At 41.4% G+C, this 19,785-nt stretch overlaps 2 protein-coding genes across 2 annotated transcripts in view; one reads left to right on the top strand and one right to left on the bottom strand.

Annotated features, from left to right (window-relative positions):
* The window catches only part of cntnap1 (contactin associated protein 1), a 29,980-nt gene extending 24,452 nt beyond the window's left edge, over window positions 1-5,528 (bottom strand). The window contains exon 1 of the mRNA XM_061231032.1: window positions 5,432-5,528. Coding sequence (XP_061087016.1) covers window positions 5,432-5,501 — 70 coding nt within the window. The 5' untranslated portion in view covers window positions 5,502-5,528. The remainder of the gene's footprint in view (window positions 1-5,431) is intronic.
* Window positions 5,529-6,881: 1,353 nt separating this feature from the next.
* ccr10 (chemokine (C-C motif) receptor 10) lies at window positions 6,882-11,937 on the top strand. The gene is made up of 2 exons (XM_061233193.1): window positions 6,882-6,929; window positions 10,722-11,937. The coding sequence occupies exon 2, from the start codon at window positions 10,731-10,733 to the stop codon at window positions 11,883-11,885; it is 1,155 nt and encodes a 384-aa protein (XP_061089177.1). The 5' UTR covers window positions 6,882-6,929; window positions 10,722-10,730; the 3' UTR covers window positions 11,886-11,937.
* The last annotated feature ends 7,848 nt before the right edge of the window (window positions 11,938-19,785 follow it).

The raw sequence follows: 19,785 nt of genomic DNA, 5'->3' as shown, positions 1-19,785 counted from the left end.
AAAGGCATATGACAGCCCACTTGGAGTTTGTCAAACGGCATTTAAAGGCCTTTGAGAGCATGATCTGAGACAAAAATTTAACTCTTTGGGCAGAACTCCACACACTATGTCTGGCGAACGCCAGGCACTGCTCATCACCTGGCTAATAACATCCCTACACTGAAGCATGGTGGTGGCAGCATCATGCTATGGGGGTGCTTCTCAGTGGCAGGGATAGGGAGACTGGTCAGAATTGAGGGAAGGATGAATGCAGGCAAATACAGAGAGGTCCTTGAAGAAAACCTGCTCCAGAGTGCACATGATCTGTGGAGAGACCTGAAGATGGCAGTTCATGGATGCTTCCCATCCAATCTGACAGAGCTTGAGAGGATCTGCCAGGGGGAATAGGATAAACTGGCCAAATCCAGGTGTGCAAAGCTTGTAGAGACTTACCCAAGCTTACCCAAGCTATAATTGCTGTCAAATGGGCTTCTACAAAGTACTGAATTAAGGATTTGAAATTTCTTTAAATTTCTAAAAACATGTTTTCACTTTGTCATTATGGGTTATTGAGTGTAGAAAAAATTAAAACACAATAAAGAGTGCAAAAAGTGAAGGGTTCTGAATACTTCCTGAGGCCACTGTATACTAGTCTCAATACAGAGCCGTGAAGGGGCTACAGAAATGAATCAATCTTTTGTTACAAAAAAGAAAAAAAATGTCCCATTCATACAGTAAGTTCTCATTTATAAGAGCATTTAGAATGGCCCCATTGTCAAAATGGTAAAACACAACACAAAGTTCTGTATTGAGGTAGAGGTAAAGACATCTACATGGCAATGTCTTGTTTAAAATCCTTGAGTTATGTTAGTGCTGGTAGATATACATTACGTATATTCTCACATTTCAACTATTGCAAGCCACATCTTCCTTCTCTATCTTGCACTATGACTGACATACTGGAAGGAGAGGATATGCACTCTGCCTTGCCACATGCCCTGCATTGTAACCACAGTAGAAGAAAACAAGACAAAAACAACATTACCCTTTGCACCCAAGCACCTTTTTTTTTTTTTTATTGTGTATGCATTCAGTTTTCCCACGGGTATTGCCTGAAGAGGGTGAAACATTTTCTGTGGTTATTTTTCAGTTTTGCGATGAGACTCAGACACACATTTGCTTAGAAGGACTTAAGCAGTTAACTTTTGACTGGCTTGATATGAGGCACTATGGTTAAACAATTAATTACCCTTTCTACAAATAGTGGAAAATTTCTGACTTATAAAAATTGCTGAGGCATGGAGCTCTTCAGGATTGTGGTTCAAGACCATAGATTCACAGATCAGAGATAGATAGTTCACTGATCATATCTCCCAACTCTTTCACCATCTCTAACTTGCTGAAATGTATATCCAGTGCCTTTTTGGACTAAAAAGTATTGATGCAAGCCTAAATTCCGATATATGAAATTCTATATTGGAACAAGATTTTATATATTTTTTTAATCACATTATTTGCACAAAGAGCACACTTCAGTGACTGGCATAGTTTAAGCCTCATGTAGTGTAGCAGTGACTAACCAGCCAGCCACCACAGCTTGTTTATAGTTGAAGAATAATTGCAATCGCTGTTTCAGCATGTCTCCGCCTTCTACAAATTCTACAAATAAATAAAAAATAGTTCTGGGGTGGGTGGAGTAGGTGTGTCCATGTCATTTGCAGAAAATATTCTCTAACCTAGTTGCTGGCAGAGTTCCGTTTCGTATTGATCCGTAACAACCCTCTAGCCGACTTCTCAGCACTTGATCCAAGTGCATTGGGTTTATGAAAATACACACGATAAAACAATGGCATTAATGCACATAGAAGGAACGGAAGGTTAAACCAGGCCTTCCCCAACATCCAGGCCCTTGTCAGTCTCATTCCAGAAGCTTTCTGCTTCCACACACACACACACACACACACATTACAGCTCCTTCATTCTGCTACTGCAGCACAGTTATTAGCCCATTGCTAATCCTTCCCTTTTGCACAGCAGAAAAAGTGCTAGGTTGTGCGAGCTGCAGTAATATCGTCAGATCCAACATTTTCTACTGAGTGTACTGTCATCGAAATACAGTATACTCATATTTGACTAAAGGCTTCATGCCGCACCAAGCTGACAAGGGCAAAGGCTAGATCATGACCTTAGTGCTGCAGGAAAATTGCACTGTGAGCATAACAGTCCAAAAATAGGTCATTCTGTTAAGGCAAGCACTGGCTTTTTAGAATTACAGACAATGTGAATAATTTAGATCAGAAATGGGGTGACCAAATTGAGGCATTTCACACCAATTTTAGAGTTACAGTAAAACCAGTGAATACCTGTCACATATGCCAGATACAGGTACGACTGTCATTCATCTAATAATTGAACTTTATGCTGATCCCACACTACCTGTATAATTTTTCCTAATGTTTTTCAAATGTAGAATTCTACCTTCAAGTCAAGTCAATCATCAAGTGTGCCATTTTTGAGTCCACAGAACATTGATGTGGTCCAGTTGGGATGCATTGGAAAATATTTGCAAAAGGCTTGTATGGATCATCACTATTTGCAGTTTTTTACAATTGCTAGCAAGCATTTTTCAATACTGAGTTCTTCACACAATTAGCACAACAGCATTCTATGTGGACCAAACAGAATATTTTTTTCAATGCTATTTCAAAACTCAAAACTTACTGATACACTCAAGTTCAAAACCATACATATAGGCTAAACTGGTGGATAGACATAGACTAAGCAATACAATATTGACATGCATTCAAAACCCTAGTTATAGGACATTTGCAGATTGAAATTGAAGGAGATGCTTCTGATTGTGAACTGCTTATTGAATATAACAATCACACCACATTCAGTTGGAGACCTGCCCAGGTGTTGAGGGAATTTCAATCTTTGAAATGATTGTGTTCAAGATGGACCCAGGAATAAATGCAAAAGTGGGTTAAAGACCAACACAAATGACGGAGAGAGGGAGAGGAGTACGAATTTGTGGTGCCATTCAACATAGAGGATGGATGCCAGATGCCTTGATATCAGAGGATGATTACCAGGGATTGATCAGTCATGTACCGTGGTTCATTCCCCAGTGTATAGCATTTGAGGACAGATGGTGTGACGTTGATTTTCATTGTGGCCAATTTAATTGAAGTAGGCCAGCATGACTGTATCTGTTACTTCCAGTATTTTTTTCATTGTAAACTTAAAATTTGGCATTTTGCTTTCTCATTTTCATTTAAAATACAATGCAACAAAATCTTTACTCCCAATAACTCTATGGCCTTGATCAAACAAGGCTGAGATATTTGGTGGATGAATTTACTTCACTGTCTTCTTCCAAAAAACGGGGAAATCCGACAACAGAACACAGCACTGTTCATTGATACAGAAGAGATAAACAGGCTTTGCGGTTTTGAAGACTGAAATTGGAAAACTGACTTCACTGGACAACCATGTGAAAATATAATAGTAAATTGTGAATCATAGTGAAGCAACTGTTCTAATATGAAAAGGGGTTGGGGGCCCCCATGGCCAGATGCCAGTTTTTCTGCATGTCAGTTAATGTGACTAAAGTTAGACAGAGGGTAATACGGTAGATGGCCAGTGTTTTGCCATGCCAATATTCTGGCGTCCCGGCTGACAGAGAAATCACAATGTGCAATGCCATATGGCACTCTATAATGCCATATATCTCCTTTGACCTAATGAGACTGGCCAAAGCTGACAGGAAATAACACATATAAAATAAGTATAATAAATACCTAATAAAGCATATATTCCCCATTCTGATAAAATATTTGCATTAACAAGCTGATGTACAGGTCTACCTAATAAATGTATCACTGAGTATCAGCCACAACATTAAAACCACCTGCTTAAACCAGTTTCAAAATGCCTTAAACTGTACAAACTCTATAAACACTTAATATTTCATTATGATATGTGTTCTTATATAAGCAGATAATCATAAGTGAATTGCATTCAGGAGTTAATTTTTTTAAATGAAAATGGAAATCTTGTAAGCTCATTGGGAGGGGGGTGCATTGTTTTGTTATTTAAATATCTTGGTACGTACTGGTGTACATGATCACGTTTATCTTAACAGATGCTCCAGGACCTGTAGAATTTTTCATATTTAAAAGACTACCTGCCATATTTCCAAATGTATGGGATCTATTCCTACATGAAGTTTCAGCATGTGCAGTACCATGTAATTCCAATGGAGGGAAGAAGGGTGAAACTGATGAAGGATTAGATGCCATGCATTTTTAAATATGGCAGGTGGTCTTTATTTATTTATTTATATGAAAGATGCTCCAGGACCTGTAGAATGTATCTAGTTTTGACACCTATCAATGAAGTAAAAGTATATAGTTTTCCCAATGTTTAAACATAACATTATTATTATTGTTGTTGTTTGTTGTTGCTCTGTTGTTTATTATAGGGGTTCCAATAATTCTGGAGCCCAATGTATATATAGTATTTTGACAAAACGTATTTATCTTTCAAGCACACATTGTCATTTTGTTTTCAATCACATCCCTCCATGATATCATTCGAATTTGAGCTCGGAAGGCTGAAACTTCAGCTCCGTTGCTGTTTGCATAATCCCACTTCAGGATGCTTTACGAAAAGCAACATCAACAAGACACAATGAAGTCATCGTCCAAAATAATGACGCAAAGCTAATTATTATACAGTAGCATTTATGAGGTATGCAACACGCTGCTCAGGCGTTAACAGATTACACACGTTTCTGCAAATTTTCTCTCATCATTCGCAATTTACTGAATATACATTGTCAACAAAAAATATTATATTTGAAATAATAGTGGAAAATTGTCCGACCTCCAGACACGTCAAGAGCAAATGTTTCGGAAGAATGCTGCAGTGGGGTGGTCCCGCACGCGACACATCTGCGAAAACGGCAGGTTTTCGAAACACATATGCATCCGTCTTATCTTATGATCAGACCAGATAACACTTAACACGATACGAATGGCTAATTGTGCGTTTCAGACGCGTTTTCTCGCGTCCAAATAACAGGTTAATCTAGACACCTCATGGATGAACTCAAAGCACTGCAATGCAGAAGAGTTGTTTCGCAGAATAGCCCATCAGCAATGGGACGATGCTCATACGGCATTTCATGTCTGCCCTACGTTTCAGCGCGAACAGCACAGCATAGCTGTGTCATCATTGAAGGTTATTTATATTTCTAAAATAATTTTGACACCCTGCATCAAGATCTGCACTCAGCCCGCAATGCGTGTTTCTGTTTTATAGGCTGAAACATCCACTCCATATTTGTCACATTACTATTCCAGTTACATCGGTCTATATCATCGGATATAACAAGAATAATTGCAGAACATACAAATAATAAGTACAGTAAGATATAACAACTTACGTGATGAGCAGTGCTGCAAACCTAACGTTATAAAAATTAAGAGGCTTGCGCTCAGTGTTTTATAATTCATCCTTTAGTGAAGAATTGTATTTCTTCGTATATACGTTTAAAATGTAAACAGATATTTCTGATGATATTTTCTCCTTCTCGCTTGTCAGAACAGCATGCTTTGCCCCCCCTCTGCCCAACTTTAACTCGCGCAGCTCCAACTCCTTCCCGGGAATAGTCTTCGGCGCGGGGGCGAGCATTTGTTATAGCTGCTTATGCTGCGTTGGTGCTACGCGGGGTGCGCGCATCCTCGTCCTTAATATGTCCTATAGCTCGTGCGGTAACCTGCATGTGTATTTAAGTAGCCTACTGGAAAATCGCCATATATCAGAATGGATTCAATGTGAATTAAACCCCTCTCACAATAAACCTATATGTATTTGGCCATGTCCCAGTAGCAAGAAAAGGAAGGGGGGTACTTTAGGCCCGGGAGACCTGTGTTCTGCTGAAGTTATGCTAGCACGCATATTTTGTGACAGACTTGTAGCCTGCTGCCTCATAAAAACTGTGCAAATTCTCACGTCTACTTGAAACAGCACCAGAAAATAGAGGGAACATTGACATTTTTAAAATAAAATGACAAGACACATACAGTCCCCCCCAAATAGTGCTATACACTGAAGAAAATTTGAGGTCAAAGTTTGAGGTCAAAAGATGTACATGAGATAACAGATGCGAATGTAGATTTATCTAGATTTGTTAAACAACTTAAAACATATCACCTTTTGTATCAGACCACCCAATTTTTATTGGAACATGTCACTGACAGGTGTTTTTTGCGTCCCAGATGTGTCCTGTTAGATTGATTGGTTAAACAATAAAGTGGTTTTCAAATACACATTTGATTATTGTATACTAATGTAGAATTATGATTTAATTTTATGTAACAAGAATAATCAATACACTCATACACTTCTAAAATTCCTATTAACTGTCAGGATTGTCTAGATAAAAATGTTATTCATGCATTATACAGGATTTTGATTAAAAGATAAGTATCTTAACTTAATTTGGCTGAATATTATGTGTACATCATACTATAGAATATCGAGTATATACTGTGTGTATATACAGAATATTACAAAGTAGAATATAAAATATATAAGGCCACTAAAATGACATGGGAATTACGGACAACGTTCAGAGGCTATGGTGATGATATGGCTAATACATAATATTTTATCATCAACACAACAGGGTTGTATATCATTATCTGGATGCTCAGTGAGCTCCTGTTCATTTTGCAATAAAGATGTTAAGCTAATGAAACTGCATGAAGAACTCACTCTGAACTCTGGGGTGGTAAACAGAAAGCAGAGAGTCAGCAGATCAAGGTGTTGATTGATGGGGTACTGTAAGGTCAGAATGGCAGCAAGAACACAAAAACACACCCACCGCACAGTCCAGCTCTTCACTTCAACACCAAATCTACTGGCAACTTGCAATAAAGGTTAGTTGACTTTACTCATATTTGATCTTGATAGTTCCTTTCTTAACTCTTGATTTATATTTACATTTTAAAGGTTATTTAATGCTTATTCTTCAAAGACCACCCATACAATATAATAAATATGTTGGTCAATTATTTTCTAGTTTTTCTAAGTTTTTCTATTATTTTTACTTTTCCATATAAAATAATGTAATCTGTAAGAAAGCAAAGATGTATTTTGTGTTCAATTAATACTGATATTGACTTAGCTCTAGCATGAATCCGGAAACAACATACTTATTTGCAAGTTTGCAAAGTCTGACGCGGGTTGTGCAAAAACGTCAAATGTACATGTATGCTAAACACAATAATTTTACTTTTCAATAATCCTATCCAATACTGAGAAATCATTTTATTGTTTCACTATGATGTTCTGGTCTTCCTTTAATTCATGTTTCATGTAAATTGTAAGCTTCAGTCTTTCTGTGTAACGGCAACAGGTTTTATTAACAGTCACTGCGGGAGGAATACACAGTAACACATCAAAAAAGTTGAAAACCATTATGTGTATTAATGTGAATAAATATAAAGAAAATGTATAATAGTTAGTATAATGTCATTATATAGGCTGATTAAAATACTATAATTGTATTGTAGCCAGTACTATGAATATAGCATTATAATGCTATATATTACAAAAAGACATACAGTAGCCTACACACACAGGTAACTGCCTCAAAATAAAGGAAACACCAACCACCATATAATGTTTTCTGTGGACTGTGCTATATGGAACTACTTTCTCAACTGATCCGGAGTTGCTTGTCTGTTTTGCCTTGCATTTCAAACCAATACATGGACCTCACGATTAATGAGTATGATTTTTTTCACACTAGCTGATCCTAGCTTTTCCTTCAGATTTCAATGGCAGCATTACATTCACCACTGTACCGCATCAGAACGTGTTGCTAAACGCACCCCAAAACCAATCATGTAATCCTCAAATAATGGGAAACATCCCAGCAATTGTATGCCCAGCCATAAGAACACTGGGATGTTATTATTTTAATTAATCCTGCTTTCAGTCAAAAAAATATATATATATACAGGAACAATGCATATAGTCATGCAGATACGGGTCAGGGGCTTCAGTTAATGTTCACATCAACTATCAGAAAGGGGGAAATATTATCTAATGTTGGTTGGCAGGCAGGGTGGTTTCTCAGAAACTACTGATGTCCTGGGATTTTCATACAGCTGGGGAAGGTGGCACTAATGCAAATAACCGCACATTACTACAGTGGTAGTACTGCATGTGGTGAAACCTATGTTGGATGCATAACTGAATGCAATCATTTATGATTATCTGATTGTAAACACATATCATGTAATGAAATATTAAGTGTTTATAGACAAGTTTACACAGTTTAAAGGATTTTTTGTAATTAAAAAAACTGGTTTAAACAGGTGGTTTTAATGTTGTGGCTAATCAGTGCATATACAGTACAAATAACATATTTCCTCTCTCCCAATCTATAAAGATCATTCTAATATTTTTAACATTTGGCGTTCTATCTGCTGAATCCACACATATGTGAATCCACTCATTATCATTGCTAATTTCCAGGTCTGTTTAGAAACATTATGACTGGCATGGCTTTTGTTTGAAACATAAACACGTCATAATACACCAGCCATTAAAATTGCAACATAGAGAGTGTTTGTGTAGAATGTGTAGTTTTTTGGTTTCAAACTCCTGTTTTATCTGTAACAATATGGTTGTTTAGTGTGTAGTGGTTCTTCCGAATACGGGGTGACATGGCTCAGGCAGTAAGAGCAGTCGTCTGGCAGTCGTCTGGCAGCGGTTGCCGGTTCAATCCCCCGCCTGGGCAAGTGTCCCTGAGCAAGATACCTAACCCCCAAATGCTCCTGATGAGCTGGTCGGCACCTTGCATCACAGCCAATCGCCGTCGGTGTGTGAGTGTGTGTATGAATGGGTGAATGAGAAGCATCAATTGTACAGTGCTTTGGATAAAGGCGCTATATAAATGCCAACCATTTAATATCAGATGCTGACATACCGTAATCCCCTAAAAAATCCAGCAAATTGTAATTGTAATTCTGTTTCCAATGCATCTGGCCATTTTAACTATTTTCATAATTTAGCAAGACAATAAATGTTGAACTGTGCAGTCAGTGGAGACAATACATTTAAGATGCCTGGTTATACTTACAATGGAACATGCATTCAAATGTTTTCACACTTTTGGTGTCTCGATGTTTAATATGGAAAATAGTATGGAGAATATTATTCTATAATATCCAAGAGTGTATAAAAACATTTTTTTTCATATACTGTATACACATAATTCTAATATACTTGTCTCCCCAAGTCAATGTTTTTATTAAAATACTGTATAATTTTTATAACAATTTTTCCTGTTATTAATAAGACAAATGTCAGTCATGATGTGAGAGTCTTACCTTTATGGACATCCACAGTTTTTAATTCATATCTTTACTGCCAGTACAAACGAAGAAACAAGAACATTACTCCGATCCTCACCGCTTTCTTTCCAAAACTGTGTTACCTTCTGCCTCAATACCCATCAAATGTGGCAAAGCTATGGAAACTCAGCACGCGCCAATGATTAATTTATAGAACTTTGTCTGCCCACAACTTCCCCGTGTCTAACGAACAGCAGTCGCTGGCACGCAACTGTAGTTTGGTTTTGATTAGGCTTCATCAAAAGCCAACTCATGGGCCTCACGCAACTCATATTTTTTAAAAGGCACAGCGAGGAAACCATTGTAATTTTACTATGAACCCTGTTTACACCCATTTGTGATGAATTTTTCGACATATTTGTGTTCAGATTTCTGAGCCTACATGCAAACCCTACGAATGCCAATGGGCCAAAGTGTGATACTGAGATTACTCAAAACCCTTCCAGTCTGTTACTATTGTAAATGCCCTATTGTTACCTTTGTCCTCCTGATTCTAGAAAAAAAAATCATTATCTCCCCTTGACGACAGCATGCGCATGCTGGTTTTCGTTCCAACCACAATTGCAATCGCAGAACTTTAACAAGATGTTAATTTTTCTTAATTAGGCTGTTCATGTTTTACCCTCTGAAGCCAACTTGTGTCAATAGCTATGCATGCCATTAAGAATAAATATATTAATATTATGCAATTTATCAAATATTCAATTATATTTCTTTTCTTTTGAAGTTTATTTTCATAAATCTGTGTTTTTTACTATCTGTTCAGATCCATTTTAATTTAAGATTACTTTAATCACTGGCCTAAATGACTTCTAGTACTAAACCCTTATTGTTTGAGTGTTTTTGGGGGTAGCTCTAATGTCCCAAAAATCAGGAAATAACTTTCTGTAAGGTGCAAAATCTTTTACAGTTCTGATTGTCTAAAAGCATTTAATTTCTGTGGAGACAAGCTGTTGTAGTGTCCTCAGAACATTTCAGCTGTGTGGCCTTTCACATACCTTGTGCTATTCTGATTAAACTGTCAGAGGTGCATAACGGTTCTACCAGACAAATTCAACACATAAAACTGCTGTTATTATCATTATTATTGATTTGTCCAGTTTTAATGCAGCTCCCTTATCCAAGTGGAAAAACCTGAATGAAGTATGATGGCAGACTGAAAAGAATGAACATGGACAGTCCTGCTAAATACATTTTCTATTGAAACAATTCTTTTCCATTTCAAGAAGAAATGGAACAACTTGAAAAAGAAATTGAACATGAAAGGAAATTAATGCATAAATAACACTTATATCATCTCCCCAGCATCTCAGGATGGGCGAGCCTTTATCAGTGACCGATTACTATGACGACTCCACCGAAACGAGTCACAGCGCCGACATGTTTGAGATGTGTGAGAGCAGCAGCGCCCAAGAGCTCCACATCAAGGTGTTCCAGACGTGTGTCTTCGTCGTGGTTTTTCTGCTGGGGCTGCTGGGTAACTCCCTGGTGATCACCACCTTCGCCCTGTACCGCCGCTTCCACCTGCGCTGCATGACAGACGTCTTCCTGCTCCACTTGGCCAACTCGGACCTCCTGCTTGTGCTGACCATACCTCTGCAGGCCGCTGACACCTTGCTGGACAGCTGGGAGTTCGGCACCTTCTTCTGCAAAGCCACCCGGGGCCTGTACGCGGTCAACACCTACAGCGGGCTGCTCCTGCTAGCCTGCATCAGCGTCGACCGTTACGTGGTCATAGTGTGGGCACAGGCCGCCCACAGGCTGCGGCGGCGGATGCTGTTCTGCAGCAAGATGGCTGCGCTGGGTGTGTGGGCTGTCTCCGCTCTCCTCAGCCTCCCCGAGATCATGTTCGCTCACGTGGAGGCCAGGGGCGACGGAGGAGGGGCACAGTGCGAGATGTATGTGTGGGTAAAGGAGAGCTGGCGGGTCAAGATGGCCACCTGGGGCGCACAGATAACAGGCTTCTGCGTACCGTTCCTCATCATGCTGTTCTGCTACGGTACAATAGGCCGCACCTTGATGCAAGGCCGGGGCTGGAAGCGGCAGCGTACTCTAAGGTTGATGGCGGCTCTGGTGCTGGTGTTCATGCTGTTCCAGCTGCCGTACACAACGCTGCTTTCCATGAAGGCGGCCGGCCCGCCAGAGACCTGCGCCGAGTGGGGTCAGATCCTGCTGGCGGAGTACACCACACGCAGCCTGGCCTACACCCGCTGCTGCCTCAACCCCCTGCTTTACGCTCTGGTGGGCGTGCGCTTCCGCAACGACGTCAAGAGTCTGCTCCGTGATATGGGCTGCCTGTGCCACGACTGGCTGAGCTCCAACGCCGAAAGCTGCTCCTCAGGCTCCCCCGGGTTGCCACCGCCCACCTCCATCGTCTCCTGTCATTCCTCCATTTCGCCAACTGCCAGAGACCCCCTCTATGTGAGTCACTCCACAGCATTCCCCTATCCGGAGCTTTCACAGTCCTGAACCCCCGGTCCCTGTTAAACCTCCTGGCTGACCGAGTACAGCTGCCTTTTTCTGCAACCCCATCACTCAATAAAGCATTTTTGTGACAGTCTGTAAAAACGCTATACACAAGTAAATAAATTGTCATCTCGAATTGTTCATTTTTCAGTTTGTTATGTGCTAACCAGTATCCCAGAAGTCATATGCATTTGAATGCACAGACATACACTGTGTAAGAAACTGTAAGCTTTGTCATCTGCTGTGGTCTTGTTATTCTGCCAGAGGTTCTGTCAAAATATATACATGCTGTACACATATATTATGAGAAAATAAAAAAAAATAAAGAAAGATTTGATTCTTTCAACTGAATGCCTGACTGGCAGCCGTCATTAGATGGGGCAACCCCCTACTGTAAAATACAGCTATGCCAGCTTTGACCAGCTAAGCATAGCTTGAGCTGGTCAAGCTGGTCATCAGCTGGACTAGCTGCGTATGCATTGGTCATGATGCTGGTCTAGCTGGATATGAGCTAGTCAACCAGCCGCCAGCTGTTTCAAAACATAACTTGAGCTGGTCAAACCATGTCAAGCTGGGACCTAATCTGAACTGGTCAAGAAGCCAAACTATGTTGCAATGGAAACTAGTCTGAACAGCTCAATCAGCTAGGAGCTGTTCTAAAAATCTAGCTCAAGCTGTTTTGTCCAGCATGGCCCTGCCTTCAGGGAGCATTGTCAGAGTACAAGGTAGGGAATCAATTGCAGACCAACAGGAATGTAGTTCAAAAAGGGCTTTATTTATTGAGGCACCAGATTGCAGGAGTCTACTTTGAGAGGGAGGTCTTGGGTGGAGAGCTATACATGCTGCCTAGGTGGTAGCGAGGAGCCATGGTACAGTGTTAATCCTGGCAAAGGAATGGAGCAGAGCAAACAGTGTGCACCTCCAGGTGCAGCTACAGCGCCAGATATAAGCCTGCACAGACAGGACACTGACCTCCTCCTCCTGGGTCGGGAACAATGGAGGCAGGTAGCCTAGGCAGCACTGGAAGGGGGACAGGCCAATTGGTGAGGATGGGAGGGAGTTGATAGAGTACACCACCCAGGGTTCCAGGAGGCACCAGAAGTTTGCAGAAGGCACCCCAGAAGTGAGATGTGAATTGATGACTGCTGTCTGACACCACATGGGGAGTCCAGATAACTTGGCAGTCTCCTGTGCAGAGGGTAGCTTGGGTAGTGGAATCAAGTGAACAGACTTAGAGAAGCGGTCAACAGTGGAAAGAATCGTGGTGTTACCATCAGACAGGGGCAGACCCACAAAGTTCAGAGCTATATAGGACCAGGGCCTCTTGATCAGGATCAGGTTAAGTCAGGATGGGGGCTGAGGTGAAGCACCTCTCCAGTTCAATAAAAGCCTCTTCAGCAACAGAGAACCAGGGAAACTTAAGTTTGAAAGAACAGTGAGTGGAGAGGCCAAGGTACTGTAGTCGCAGATGAAGTGGCGGTGAACATTGGCGGTAAAAGAACCCCAGGAAGCATTGTAGTTCCCATCAGAAAGTTGGCCAGGCCCATTCTTCAACCGCCTTTACCTTCTGGCTAAGTAAGGTGGCTCATGGGTGGTGAGCTCGTCCGGTATAGTTTCAGAAGGTCCATTGAGGAAGACTCATAATGGGCCTCTTTATTCCAGCCACAGGTCATGGCCACGGTGCGAAAGTTAATGGAAATATTGGAAAGGAATCTACACCGCTGACGGGCCTACAGAATCTCCCAGGTGGCCCTGGAGACGGTCTGTACGGAGCGGTCAAATACCCTCCTCATCACTTCCGTGAAGGTGTAGTAGGTGTTGTAGATGTGAGGGAGCAGGGGCGGGAGACCAAGAGCGACCGGGAAGGGATCACAAAGTTACCAACAATAAGTTGGATAGCCACTAAAATAGAGGAGGAAAATAACAGAAAAAGGGAACAAAACTCCCCGGCGATCTAGAGGTCTAGAGCGGTAAATTCAGGAATCTCCAGAAGGCGATAGTGAAAACCATGACAGTAGATAGGAGATCTGACATTCCATCTCCACTCTCTGGCCCAACCTAACAGCAGCATAATTACGTATGCTATCCTTACTCGGTCAGTAGGAAAAGTAGAGGGCTGGAGTTCAAAAGATGGAGCACTGGGAGAGCACTGGGAGATCTGCAGGTACCTGGTTCACCTGCATGTGGTTTGGGAGAAGGCAGACAAGGTTTTCGTACAGGCAGCGATGGAGCAGCTGGTGGGGAAGGAGCTGATGGTGCAGCTGGAGGTGACTGGTTGACACCTTGAGCCATCTGAAGCTGTTGTAACTGTGCAGAGATGTTAGTCAGTGAGCACCTCCAGTAGCTGGTTGACAGGTATGATGCCTCCCCAGCAGCATGTTCTGTCTGTCCAGGATTTTTGTCAGCTGGCTGATATCTGCTGAGTCCAGTTTGGTCAGAACATAATGTCGGAGTACAAGGTAGGGACTCAATCGCAGACCAACAGGTCATGGTAAGAAGCAGGCAGAGTCCAAAACCAATCAGGCAATGATAGTCAGAAAACTGGCCAGGCTAGAAAGGCACAGCAGAAACACTGAGACGATCTGGCAAAGTAGGCAAGAAATGGCAGGGTTTAAATAGGCAGAGGTTAATGAGCATCCCCATCATGCCAATAGCTCATGCTAATAGCCCACTGCTACCAAAGTGCCCATCAGCTGTATAAGAATTAAGCACTAGATTAACCCGCCGCTACCCAAGAGATCATTAGCTGTATATGAATTAACCACTAGATTAGCCCACCACTATCAAAGAGATGATAAACTGTATGTAAATGCTAGATTAGCCCACCGCTACAAAAGAGATCATCAGCTGTATATGAATTACTGACTAGTTTAGCCCACCGCTACCGACGTGACCATCATCTGTAAAATATGAATTCATCACGAAACGATCATCAGCTGTAATATGTTAATTAACCACTAGATGGCAGATATGGTATATTTGTGTACTTGGCTGTGCACATCAAATTATGACTTGTTTGATCTAAGCAAAACATTTTTAGACCTCAAACCTCAGGGTAATAATTGTCTGCAAGACACTGAATAGTTCTTAATTATGAATGCCAATGAATTAATAATTTAATTTAAAAAACAATTTAAAAAATATTTCTTACAACCATAACTTGTGTGCAACCCATGGTAATATTCATTTAATTTAATTTTAAAACAAAACATAACGCAGCATTAGGGCATAATAATAGTAGTATGCACAGTAACCATCCTGTGATATCCTTTGATTTATTTGTATTTGTACGTGGCTGTAACATCTGACTGACCAGAGCAGTCATTTACTTTTGGATTCCTAGAATAACTTTGTAAATGCATGCCATGAATCAGATCACTTGTTATGAATTTGGTCACATGAAATAACTATACAGCAACATCTGTATTGTATGGTGCTCTCACATGGCTTTTGTATATGGACCAAGGCCTACATACTATTGAACAATTGAACTGAATGGAGAACAAATTGTGACTACAAACCAATTAAATCATGCATGCTTATGGTGCTCTAAAGTTTTGCCATGAAAATAGGCAACACACAGGAACATAATCTTCAGAAAATTGTTCAGTTCCAGTAATGTCTGTATTTCAATTCCTGTCCTTAGTAACTTCCTGTCCTATGCCACTTTCACAATGAACATGATGGACTGCCTGTGAAACTAGGCTATAAACCTGACTTTGTGCCCAATACTAGATAACTGCCACTTTCAGTTCAGAGCAACTGCATGTATACATTCATAAGACATTTGGTACACAAATTAGGCATGGCTTCATCATCATGACTCATCAGTACTCAAAAACTCTGGGCTCCTGGACACAGCATATCAGATATCATACATTTGCATAGCATTGATAAGTCTTGCTCTCTTGTATCTTATTGAGTTTTACATTGGCCTCTGTCATAAACCACTTCCTTTGTAATATCTTTCTTTTTTTAAAGCACTATAGTGCCTATCAATTTACAGAGCATATCAAATTGCTGCTGATTTTTATTTTGAAATTGAAACCCCATCAGGAATGCCTAAGCCAAACTGGTCATATTGGTATTTTCATTTGTGATTAGTTTGTAGTAACAAGTACGCTAGCTTTCTTTCCCCCAGAACAATCAGTGATTTGGCCACAGTGGTTTGTATTTTTCTGTGTGTTGTAATGGTTTCTGCTTCTTTTTGCTTATGTAATTTTTTGGATTACACAAAAGGTCTGTGATTTTGAAATCAGCTTTATAGCCCTGCAAATATCTCTGTGGGACAGGTGAGGAAGGAGAGTGGTGTGGAATTCATTTTGGTCAAATATTCTTGGAAATAAAGATTAGATAGGCTTATTTAATCCTTATTTATGCCATATGTTCAATTATACTATTTATTGGTTATTATTCAAGTTACTCAGATGATTAAACACTGAAGATATTAATTTCTTTATACACTGTGACCACTTTATTAAATAGAGCTGTACACTAGCTTGTTAATGCAAATATTTCATCAGCCAATTTCAATGTTGCGGCAGCAACAGAATGAATGACAGCATGCAGACGTGGTCAAGAGGTTCAGCTTTTTTCCAGACTAAATGTCAGAATGATATCATCTTCTTAAAAGTGATCTAAGTGACTTTGGAATAATTGTTGGTGCCAGACAGGGTGGTTTGAATATCTCAGAACTGCAGATCTCCTTTGTTTGCAGAGAACGGTGTGTAGCATCCAGTGAGTAGCAGTTCTGCTGGCAGAAACGCGTCGTTACTGAGATAGGTCACAGGAGAATGGCCAGAATGGTCGAAGCTGACAGGAAGGTGGCAGTAACGCAAATAACCATGCTTTTCAACTGTGGTGTGCAGAAGAGCATCTCTGAACACACAACACGGCAAACCTCTAAGTGGATAGGCTGCAGCAGCAGAAGACCAAAACATAAGTCTAATAAATACCAAATAAAGTGCTCACTGAGTGCATTTCCTTTTTACTTTATATTGTCTAGTTCAGAAATTCTGCAGCAGGTGGAGACAAAGTACAATAGAATATAACTGCTACAGTGATGAATGAAATGGAAGCTCACTTTCCTGTGTACAATCTCTATTCTGGATAACTGACTGTGAATTTAGAACATAAACTGTAAAGATTAATGATGCAGATTAAGCTCTATAGCTGGGATCTATTGTTAATTTGTAAACAAAAACAACTGCAATTTTACATTACATTACATTATTGGCATTTGGCAGACGCTCTTATCCAGAGCGACGTACAACAAAGTGCATACCCATAACCAGGGATAAGTTCGCTGAAAGACCCTAGAGGTAAGTACAATTTCAACTGCTACCTGTACAACAAAGATAAGGACAAGGGCCTTTTTTTTTTTTTTTTTTTTTTTTGAACAAACAAACAAACAAACAGAGCAAAAGTTACCAAAGTTAACTATCCAAACACTGCTTACCTAGCCAACTAAAAATACCGATACACAAAGCAAGTCACAGAGACAACAATTAAGGTTCACAGGGAGGTAGGGAGGGATGGGGAGAGGTGCTGCTTGAAGAGGTGTGTCTTCAGCTTGCGCTTGAAGGTGGGGAGAGATTCTATAGTTCTGACCTCAACGGGGAGTTCGTTCCACCACCGTGGAGCCAGAACAGACAGTAGTCGTGAGCGTGAGGTGGAGGTTCTGAGAGGGGGAGGTGCCAAGCGGCCTGTGGAGGCTGAACGAAGAGGTCTGGCAGGGGTGTAGGGTCTGATGATTTTTTGCAGATAAGCTGGGGAAGACCCTTTAACTGCTTGGAAGGCTAGCACCAATGTTTTGAATTTGATGCGAGCCATGACAGGCAGCCAGTGGAGGGAAGTAAGCAGGGGGGTGACGTGTGAGTATTTGGGAAGGTTGAAGACCAGACGAGCTGCTGCATTCTGGATGAGTTGGAGGGGTCTGATGGCGGACGCTGGGAGGCCAGCCAAGAGGGAATTGCAGTAGTCCAGGCGGGACAGAACCATCGCTTGGACCAGGAGCTGGGTCGAGTAGGGGGTGAGAAAGGGGCGGATTCTCCGTATGTTGTATAGGAAGAACCTGCAAGACCGGGTCACCGCCGCAATGTTCTCGGAAAGGGACAGTCTGCTGTCCATCACCACGCCGAGGTTCCTTGCACTGGGTGACGGCGTGAGTGTGGTATCCCCGAGGGAAATGGAGAGATCCAGATGGGGAGAGGTATTAGCAGGGATGAATATCATTTCAGTTTTACCTGGGTTGAGCTTTAGATGGTGGTTGTCCATCCAGCTCTGGATGTCCCTCAGGCAAGCAGAGATACGGGCTGAAACCTGCGTATCAGACGGCGGGAACGAGACTAAGAGTTGGGTATCGTCCGCATAGCAGTGGTAGGATAGCCCATGTGCAGTGATCACAGGGCCAAGGGAGCGAGTGTAGAGAGAAAAAAGAAGCGGGCCAAGGACTGAGCCCTGGGGAACTCCTGTGGCGAGGGGCCGAGGTGTCGATACCGAACCAGCCCAGGCAACCTGGAAGGAGCGACCAGAGAGGTAGGACTCAATCCAGTCCAGGGCTGTGCCACAGATGCCCGTTGCTGACAGGGCAGACAGGAGGATGGAGTGATCCACAGTGTCGAAGGCAGCAGAGAGATCTAGAAGAATGAGGACAGAGGAGAGGGAGGCTGCTCGTGCGGCATGAAGTGACTCACTGACGGAGAGGAGCGCAGTCTCTGTCGAGTGGCCCGATCTGAAGCCAGACTGATGGGGGTCTAGCAGGTTGTTGTTAGAAAAGAAGGAAGAAAGTTGAGTAGAAGCGGCTCGTTCTATAGTTTTAGAAAGGAAAGGAAGAAGAGATACCGGGCGGTAGTTCTGGATGATGCAATTGGGAGATCTTAGGGGTTCAGGGTAATAGGAAAATAGATGTAGCCCCATGAATTATTTGTATTTGTTATTAACATGCACTGTATGTTTTTGATCATCACATTTTTCTCATGATGTATTTGCATGGAATACATCTGATCCATAAATTATATTGTTGTAGTGAACTAAACCATTTCCACTATCTTCTCAGTAGTTCAGTAGCTTCATATTACCTCCAGTTTGAAGATTTTTCCAGACATCTGTCTGTGATTTATATGTGATGTAAATACATGCTACAATGAAAAATACCAGTAGATCTCTTCCTGACCTCTCTCATTAGCAATGCGTTTTTGCCCGCAGAACTGCTGCTCACTGGAAGTTTTTTGTTTTAATACCATTCTCTGCAAACTCTCAAGACAGGAAATATTCAGGAGATATTCTGAGATACTCAAACCACCCTGTCTGGCACCAACAATCATTCCACGGTCAAAGTTACTTAGATCACATTTCTTCCCTATTCTGACATTTGGTCTTAAAAACAGCTGAACCTCTTGACTACATGCTGCCACATGATTGGCTGATTAAATATTTGCATTAACAAGCTGGTGTAAAAATCTACCTAATAAAGTGGTCACTAAGTTGATTTTGAGCAGATGATGGATGGATGTGTCTCAGTAGTTCTTACTAGTCAGTTAACGGGTATGCAATGTTCTAACCAGTAAATCAAATGGTATGAATTTACATCCAATAGAGAGGAGTAATGGCGGCACGGATGGTGCAGTGGGTAGCACTGCCGCCTCACAGCAAGGAAGTCCTGGGTTCGAATTCCCGTCGGCCAGGGCCTCTCTGTGTGGAGTTTGCATGTTTTCCCCATGTTCGCGTGGGTTTCCTCCGGGTACTCCGGTTTCCTCCCACAGTCCAAAGACATGCATGCTAGGCTGATTGGAGAGTCTAAATTGCCTGTAGGTATGTGTGTGTGAGTGAATGGTGTGTGCCCTGCGATGGACTGGCTACCTGTCCAGGGTGTATTCCTACCTTTCGCCCAATGTATGCTGGG

Source organism: Conger conger, chromosome 2 (genome assembly GCF_963514075.1).
Source record: "Conger conger chromosome 2, fConCon1.1, whole genome shotgun sequence".
NCBI classification, from domain to species: Eukaryota; Metazoa; Chordata; class Actinopteri; order Anguilliformes; family Congridae; genus Conger; species Conger conger.
This window is presented reverse-complemented; position numbering and strand designations above follow the sequence as displayed.